At 41.9% G+C, this 9,195-nt stretch overlaps 2 protein-coding genes across 3 annotated transcripts; one reads left to right on the forward strand and one right to left on the reverse strand.

The window, feature by feature from the left end:
- Positions 1-861: 861 nt before the first annotated feature.
- On the reverse strand, positions 862-5,904 carry slc30a4 (solute carrier family 30 member 4). Of its 2 annotated transcripts, none has more exons than XM_062472049.1 (8): positions 5,764-5,904; positions 4,702-5,218; positions 4,243-4,389; positions 3,317-3,470; positions 2,758-2,983; positions 2,409-2,514; positions 2,059-2,193; positions 862-1,795 (listed from the first exon to the last, which is right to left on the reverse strand). In XM_062472049.1, the coding sequence occupies exons 2-8, from the start codon at positions 5,093-5,095 to the stop codon at positions 1,641-1,643; spliced, it is 1,317 nt and encodes a 438-aa protein (XP_062328033.1). In that variant the 5' UTR covers positions 5,096-5,218; positions 5,764-5,904; the 3' UTR covers positions 862-1,640. The 2 variants fall into 2 exon arrangements, with proteins under 2 accessions (XP_062328033.1, XP_062328032.1); XM_062472048.1 differs by lacking the exon at positions 5,764-5,904 and adding an exon at positions 5,583-5,740.
- A 41-nt stretch (positions 5,905-5,945) lies between these two features.
- bloc1s6 (biogenesis of lysosomal organelles complex-1, subunit 6, pallidin) lies at positions 5,946-8,527 on the forward strand. Its single transcript, XM_062472057.1, has 6 exons — positions 5,946-6,086; positions 6,350-6,492; positions 6,754-6,922; positions 7,012-7,099; positions 7,522-7,608; positions 7,784-8,527. Exons 2-6 carry the CDS (start codon positions 6,426-6,428, stop codon positions 7,901-7,903), a joined length of 531 nt encoding a protein of 176 aa, XP_062328041.1. The 5' UTR covers positions 5,946-6,086; positions 6,350-6,425; the 3' UTR covers positions 7,904-8,527.
- The last annotated feature ends 668 nt before the right edge of the window (positions 8,528-9,195 follow it).

Genomic DNA, 9,195 nt, shown 5'->3' on the forward strand with positions numbered 1-9,195 from the left:
GACCCCCCACATTGCCAAGGTTAAAAGAAAATTATTTTTATTTGTTTTTGTATTGGGTAAAATTGGGTAAACACAACGATGGTTCGTTATGAACCTTTGGGTCATGTGACCCGAAGGCAGCACGAGGGTTAAACTCTCCTGACAGCAGCACCAGTATGTCTGGATAACACAAAAAAATGAGCAAAAATGGCCAATCAATTTGATTGTTCAAAAGGGTTTATTCTGCATGTAACAACTGTTTTTTCATTCAATCAGTATTCCAGTTGAGAGATTGTGATATTCGTGCCGTTAGTAAAATGAACCATGACAATAGGCAGTTTAGTGCCTCATTATCTGATGTTAGTTCAAAGTAGATACAGAATATTAAACTGTCAATTTAGTATTGTAAAAATACTGCAACATAAAAGTTTCAAGTTGGAGGAATGTGCAAATCACTAAATAACACAAAAAAGGCATGAGCTGATTTTACTCTAGTAAGGGAAACATATGGAAAAAAGTTTATCTCATAACCCCAATATCAATGATCTCAGGCTTGTTTGTTGATCCTTTAAGAAACCAAACCAAACCTTTTGTAGGCCATAACATGACATGGCACATTCTACACCTTACAATTCAGTAGAGTTTCTTTGGAAAATACTACATCTCTGACATGTTTATGTCTTTTCACTTGTCTGCTGAAAAGAGATTACGTTAAAACGAGACATTCAAATCACATACTCATGTCATCTCCTATGCACAGATTAGGACCAGGCATGATCCGCTTTAACCCTTGTGTGAAACACAAATCAAATACTGCCAAATTTTGATTGTCTCCTGTTTTTCAATCATACTGAGCTGCTGGTAAATAAACATGTACGTTAATTTTGTTTTAATGTGGTTACTGAGGCAAAAAAGACTCCCCTCTCTAAAATTGGTGCATGCAAAGCTTAGAATGAGTTTCAGCCATTTTCAGACACATCAACAAAAGCATGTGGATATGATATGAATCGGATACATAACAAGAAGAAGAAGTCAAACAAGAGTATACTACTTGCTGCATCCAAGTCAATGAAAATGTGTTCAATACACCTGGTGCCTGTTCTATAAAACGCATTTACCAAATAAGCCAGGCTTATGTCAGTTACTTTCCCTGACATAAGCCCATCTTATTTAGTAAACTCGCTGTATGGAACAGGCCCCAGGATGCATTGTAGACCATATTACATAATATCATGACAGAGGCACCTGTTCATTTCAATACCAAAAATTAAAAACAAATACAGTTTGTTTGAAGAGGAAGAGAAACAATAAAATGACATCTGACAAGCTTTTGCTTAGTTCAACACCAACAACTGAATAAATGAGTACAAAAAAAAGAACAAAGTTAAACATAGGCTTTAATGGTGATTAAAGATTAAGCTTGAGCTTTGCAGGCATAGGTTAAAGTCTCTGGAGGAAGTAGCCACCCTTAAGTAAGACATTTGCATCCGCTGACCGTCAGTTCAGTTTACTTTCCTTTGGCACAAACCTAAGTGTCAGTCTACTTGCATATCCTGCAACACTGACCTGTGATGAACTGGTGCCATTGAATGCTGCTGTGCCTGTCTTGGACTTGGTTCACCTGGAAGCAGGTATGTGAGGCGAGGCCTGTGTGTTAGGCCTCAGGTGCTGGGCAGCTGGCAGTGTCCGCAGGTGTTTACGGGCCTCTGTCTGTATGTCTGGACCTGCACGGTGCACCTGGACAGACCGTAGGTGTGGAGCAACAGGTGCCTAGACTTGGCTTGGACGTCCTCCCACGCACTGGCACTAGAGGGCACTATCAACACACAAACACATGGTTTTGGAGACCTTAGATACGAATCATCATAAAATGTGAAGCTGCATTTTCGCCGAAAGGCTAGACTATATCTTTTCAAAGTGTCTCTTAAAATATGAAAGTGAGACAACTATAAGTGAAACTATAAACACTGCATCAATGCTACAAACATGTTGCCAGGTAACTGATGCAAGATGTGTGCCCCTCTAACTGCCTGTCTGCTGGTAAGTGGGAGGAGTTTGTCTAAAGTCAGGCTAACTCACGGAGCTGTAGGTGTACTAGCGCAACGGTCTTATCTGATGTCAACGCCCACACGTTCAGCTCATCCACAGATTGGACGTCTTCAATCTTCAAAAGGTCTTCTTTGATTCGCTGAATGTTTAAATGCATGGGGGCTCCTAAGCATGGCAGAAAAACAGACACCTCGTTCCGATGTAATATACTTACAGCACGGCAACACACATCTCTTTCGACACAGACTGATTCAGAGATACGGGATCAACTGATGCAACATTCAGGACCAGAAGAGGTGGGCCACAGGTCAAACCGGTTCAGCCGTGACAGAAGAGAAATCATGACTGATAACTACTGTGCTGTATGGTGTGATACGTACCTTCCAGTATGATGACTCCTGTGTCTCGTATGATGCGGATGGTGGTGAAAAGCACCAGGATGGAGAACACATAGGTACAGATAGGGTCCGCCAGTTTGTACTCTGGCTGTTGGGTCAAACGTATCAAACTCAATGGCATCACTGCTGTTGACGGAAGACTGTCTTCATCTCAGTGACATGATTAGGAATAACTTTCTCATCCACATACATGTGCTAAGGGAGGACTATTTGTTGCAAATGACTAGGTGTCATGTTCTGGTCATTTATAATGTAGAAGACACAGGCTCCAGTCATGACATGAGATCTCAATGTAAACGATTATATTCTTGTGGAAAAAAATGCAGCCTACCTTGAAGCGAACAATGTAGGCTGCTATGAGTACCCCTACACTCTGTACCAGGTCTCCCAGGGCGTGGATGAAGGCGGCCCGGACAGCCAGGCTCCCATGGCTCCTCTGCTGACCTTGGCCTGAGGACTGGGGGCCGGAGGAAGAGGGGGGACCATGGGAGTGCCCATGCCCATGCCCGTGCCCGTGGGAGTGGAGGTGGCCGTTCTGATTCAGCAAAAAGCCCATTCTACAGTAGAGCACATGAACACACGGTTACAGAACTTGTGATTGTACTTGACGATTAGTTAGCATTGGCTGTATGTGTTGTTGTTGTTGTATGAAGCATTTTTCCATTTGTTATGAAGAATTGGGTTGTAGTACAACTTGGGTTGTAACAGATTCTGTCAATTCACCTCACCTGTACTATGATTAACTTGCAGAGGAAGGCCAAGCTAACTCACCAAGTCACTTGATGGGCAGTAAAATAACTTTGAACTGAATGGTTAGATGTTTACAACATTTTGAACCTTTTGAAACAAAAACTCCTTTGCATTTGCCTACGTTGGCGAATTTCACTCACATCAAGTTGACAGCCACTCCTACGGCTGCTGTGATGAGCATGACGTCTCCGTTTATGGAGAAGTCTTGGTGTACAGTTCTTTGCACCGCCTCGTTCAGTAACACTCCCGTCAGGATGTAGATGAGCAGCACACTGATGCCAGCAGACACCACCTCTGTGATGAGGACATGGGAGACGGCAAAATGTCAAAGATCTGGGGCTAATAGTCTACTAAAACCACATGCCTCCACCAAGCAGCTTCTTATTCAAACCATGTATTATCAAAGAGATGAACAATTTTAGCATCCGTTGTGAACATCAAAAGACCCAACACCTTTTCCATTACAAGTAAATATACCAGATTACATTGAATCAAAACATTTACTGGACAGCTGGATCTAGTGCTGTTGGGTGTACCATGTCAATTCTACAGGTGATCGTAATACGAAACCCATTTTTCTCCCAAGTCAGTTCTAAAACATTGCAGTAATTTGATAGTGTCCGCTACAGTAACCTGTAAGAACATTGCCTGCTGACCGGACACACCCTCCTATAGATAGATTTTAATACATCTGCCTGTGACAACTCCAGGTCTGGAGGTGAAAGCAGGACTTCTGCTGTGCTTTTGTTTATTTGTATGTCGCTTCGGATTACATTTACATTACATTTAGTCATTTAGCAGACGCTCTTATCCAGAGCGACTTACAGTAAGTACAGGGACATTCTCCCCGAGGCAAGTAGGGTGAAGTGCCTTGCCCAAGGACACAATGTCATTTGGCACGGCCGGGAATCGAACCAACAACCTTCTGATTAATAGCCTGACTCCCTAACTACTCAGCCATCTGACCCCCTGATTAAAGCGTCTACTAAATGAATAAAACGTCAAATGTAAATGAGTGAAAGAGGAGAGGGACAGAGTGTTGGTGAGGAACAAAAGCCAGGCCTACCCAGCCGATGCAGTCCGAAGGTGTACGTCTTGGTGGGAGGTTTTGCAGAGAGCCACAGAGCCAGTAAAGACACAACAATGCCCACCAGGTCCGTAAGCATGTGCAGGGCATCAGTCATTATGGCTAAGCTGTTAGCAAAATAACCACCTACAGACAAATACAATGTTGTTAAAATTCTGGAACCTTGAAAAAGCATCATACAGCCTACAAAACTTTTCATGTGAGATACGCTACATAGGGCAAGATGTGGACAGTGTGACATATTGGTGTAATACTCAAATACATGAGAGCATACTACAGCATGTGCAGATGAGACAGTACCATTTCTGTAATGTTTCGGGCGACTAAAGATATTATTAACAAGCTTAGTGTTCACATTTTAGACTCTCAATGACCAGAGCTATAAATCACTGAGCCAGACCTAGGTGGAGATATAATGGCCTGTATTCTCCATCTTACCTATGAGTTCACCTATCATGAAAAGGAAATAGAGCACAGCAGCGCAGCCCAGTTTCTTCATCACTCTCCTCCTTTTGATCTGTTCTTTCTTCTTGATGCAACTTTCACAGGGGTCCATGTTGAGCCCAGGGCTACCAAGACTGGAGGAAGAGCCCAGCAAGGAGTCGTCGTCGTCTGCCACCAGCGTGTTGACAGCTACTCCATTGGACGAGGCTCCGGCGGAATAATCCTCCATATCCCCCGAAACAACCACTTTCAGCTTGTTGAATTTGGGGATTTCGTCGTCTACCAGCTCGTCGGTAAAGTCAAACGGTGCCGTGTCACTCAGGTCCCAATCATCACGTTCCTTCTTGAAGGCTGACCGCAACTTGGTCATGATCCTCGCACCTGACATTATTAATTCTGGGAGGAGTATAGCTAACTAAACCTGAATTTGACGTTAGCATGTGGACGTCATATACATCGCATCAGGCGAGAGGACATCGTGCTGTCAGTAAACGCAGTCCTCTTCAGACACCTGTAGATAATAATAGAATAAACGGCAAATAATAGTAGCTACTGACTGTCCAAATAACTTTACAAACGAAGTACCTAGACTAGCGTAGCCAGGTGGATTGCCCTGCTACTAACTGGTATCTAGTCATACATCAACTCTGTTTTAAACTAGTCTAAGTCGTCCCAATGGTTTTCCTAGCATTCAATGAGTCACTCCTAGCAGACTCTGAAGCATAAACTAGAAGGCAGGGTGTAACAAGCTAGCTAGTTTGTGGCGACCTTTTTCTTTAGCCACTGTTACAAGCACTAGTCTATTGATGTCTATTCCACTAGCTAGCTCTAACTATTTTGTACGACCTAAAATTAGCTTTAGCTTAGATACTTACCAATACTGTCCATACAGTCCGTTATTAACCTAGCTACCTAGCATGTTTTCAAAACAGAGTGTAGCCTACTGTGTAGCTAGTTTGCGAGACCAGACACAGCTATTTTCCTCTTACAGGAAGTAATAACATTGTCATAACCACAACAGCTAGCCGGTTTGACATGACAGCTAGAGCTACCTACCTTGGGAGCTAGTGGTAGCAAGTTTGGTTGCACAGACATCACAGAACCTCCACTGCAGTTGTTGCGTACATTGCTATCTTTTGCTAGACGGACTAGCAGCGACCTTATCAAATATTATAGATCTCCGAGTCTAAAATACATTATTTTATTTATTTAAGTGTTTGGTCACCGCAAAAGCCTGATTCAGGACGTGTGGGATACTGGGGTACTACAGCTAGTGCCGGGAGATATATACAATCACATGATTGAGTGAGTGCCAGAAAGAGTCACATGATGTTTTCCAGACGCTCCAACAATTCTTGATGGACAGTCATAGTCAAAAGGTAAATGCAATCTGGTAATCAGCCATTTTACAGTAACATTACACAGTCGCAATTTATAGACGCTTTTTCTACCTCACATGGGGTTGATTAGCATCGAAATATGCCATAGCTGGACTTAACTACAGCTAGCCATTTGCTAACGAGGGACTGTGTGCTAGCCAATGTGTACCCTACTCCCACCAGATTGAACGAAATTTATTCTTGCTCGTTGCAGCAATTCTTGTTTATCCCTTTACCCACTAAGTTTGGTTTTCTGGTTGCAGATGACTTGCTGATAGTGCAGTATTGTGAGATCACTTGCTCCTCTTCTCGTCGGTTATAAAGAAAGTGGAGTCATACATGGAGGCAGAGAGAAGGGAAGCCGAGGAAGGTTCCTCTTCTCAAAATAATCTTCCTCAAAACATAGGTATTGTGAACTTCCCGTATTACTACCATCGCCATCGCCCTCTTTCAAGAGCTGTGTACCTTTATGGGACAACTGTATGCTCAGCCAGATTCGTTTCTGGTTAAGAGCAATTACACTTCCCGCCAACTCTTCAATGTAAAATAAAAGAAGAACAATATGGCTTAATATAACTTGCTTCAGTGGTCTTATAGTGCAGATGTGTAGCTTGATAGAACTGGAATTTGTGTACTCAAAGCCGTGTTAAAATCTTTTCCTCCATAGATCACAGATTGATGTCTCAAGAATCTCTGCCACCTGTAAACTCAGTGCCTGTAGATGAAGAGGAGGCTGTGTTGGTGGACAGGCAAGCGATAGAGAACCTCACAGAGGGACTTCTCTCTCACTACCTGCCGGATTTACAAAACTCTAAACAAACTCTTCAAGAGCTCACGTTAGTATTCCCTTGACAGATTACGTTTTGTCTCTGATTTCTGCAGCCTTTTGGTTTTAATACCTTTTTTAATGTATTTTTTTGACAAGGCAAAACCAAGTCATCTTACTTGAAACACTGGACCAGGAAGTAACCAAGTTCAGAGAGTGCAATGCTCTGCTGGATCTGAATTCACTGGTAAGCCTTTATTCTGGTTAAAACCAAATTTAAAAGAAGAATACCAGTACATTGTGATTTCATATAATATATTCATCATATAATAGTTATTGAGTTACATGGGTTGCCGTCACATTGTTAGATAGTACCCTAAATAAAAGTGATACATCTATATACTAATTTAGTCCTTGGTAAGTGTTGATGGCTTTGAGGGTATGTACAGTACATACAGTAGGTTTGCTTTTGGTGTCTGAGTTTGTCTCCACCTGTAGCATCAGAGCTCATCATCTCAGTATTTTACCTTAATGTCCTGTCCCTTTCGTTTGGAGTGGGGTGCTATCTCTTTACCAGCGTGTCTATGTTGTTTGGGCACGTCTAAAACAGACTGCTGGGGGCACAGGAAACACCTCACTTGATACACCACTGTGGAATGTCTATTTCAGTTTACAGAGGCAAAGATTTACCACGGTAAGCTGATAAACATCCGGAAAGAGATGATTATGCTCCACGAGAAGACAACCAAATTAAAGGTGAGTACAAAACAACCCAAACGTCATCACCAGGGAGGAATGTCTGAACAGTGCAGTATGGTGTAAAGACATTTTAGCTCATATTAAGACACAATTTGGAAAATATTTTCTCAAGTGGAAAATTTGGACACTGTTGAGCTGATTTTGTATGAACGTGATTCCTCTCTGTGAACAGAAGAGGGCGCTCAAGCTGCAGCAGCAGAGACAGAAGGAGGCATTGGAGAAAGAGCAACAACGAGAAAAGGAACTTGAGAGAGAGAGACAACTCATCGCGAAGCCTGCTAAAAGATTGTAACAGTACTATTAACAAATAACTGGATCTGTTATGTCATTGCTAAGAGTCCTATAGACCAAATAAATAGACTGTAACTTCAGGCGGTTAACATTTCACACTGACCTCTGAAGACCACTAGGTTACAATACTCCATTGAGACCTAGTTGGCAATGCCGAAGAGAACATTGCTGTCTGGAAGTATGGAATGTGTTCAGAAAGAGCATCAGTGCATATATGGTGTCCATTTTTGAATTAAGTCTGGAGTTTTGTGCAGTATTGTAGACCAGCAGGGTTTTTTTCATATCAAACTGTCTTAATGATTTGGTCTTTAACAGTCATGTGCTCTGGCTGTCAAGGTTATATTGCTCTTGTATATCTGGTCATTGTCAATAGGTTATTGAGCACTATTTGAGAAGTACCGAAGATCTTAATGTCATAACTACTAGGATTGACACATCATCCTATCATTGCACATGTAGGTCTGTATCTTCCTGTTAGATCTCCTTTTTTTTTTTATTACAACTAACTTTAGAGAACCTGTGTGAGTCGTCCACTGCCATTTTTGTATCTTTCTATTGAAAGATACAGAAAAGCTGTGAGAATATAGACGTTTGAATAAATCGAAAATATTTCTTTGTACTTGTGTTTAAGCCCATGCGTTAACATTATTCCCCTTGTAGAACGTAGTTGTTCTCTGAATGTTGTCCACTAGATGTCAGGAGAGAATCATACTATCTCTTCTAACTTTTGTTTCTGCCCCAGCATGTACATTACATTTAGTCATTTAGCAGACGCTCTTATCCAGAGCGACTTACAGTAAGTACAGGGACAGTCCCCCGAAGCAAGTAGGGTGAAGTGCCTTGCCCAAGGACACAACGTCATTTGGCACGGCCGGGAATCGAACTGGCAACCTTTAGATTACTAGCCCGATTCCCTAACCGCTCAGCCACCTGACTTCCTACATTCTATAAACATCATAACCTCACTGATATGGAGTTACCAGTGCACATGAACATGACATTTCTGTAACATGTTTTTTCACCCTGGAACATTGAGGCAGGGTCATAGCAGACATCTCAGAAGAAAGGAAGTTAAAATAAAAATGTAGGTTAAAAGCCGTTTAAAGCATTGTAAATATGTTTCTGCCGGCAATTAATAGGCCACCTGCTGTAGGCAACCTCAGTATCTAACTTCTTATTATGACAAATTCAATTTTTAATTCATGATAGTGTACTCTGAAATAATCTGTGGACTACTATTCGCATATTTATTTAGAGCGATTTATCCTTTATGGTCATTATAATAAACATGTC

This window comes from Osmerus eperlanus, chromosome 10 (assembly GCF_963692335.1).
Source record: "Osmerus eperlanus chromosome 10, fOsmEpe2.1, whole genome shotgun sequence".
Taxonomy (NCBI): domain Eukaryota; kingdom Metazoa; phylum Chordata; class Actinopteri; order Osmeriformes; family Osmeridae; genus Osmerus; species Osmerus eperlanus.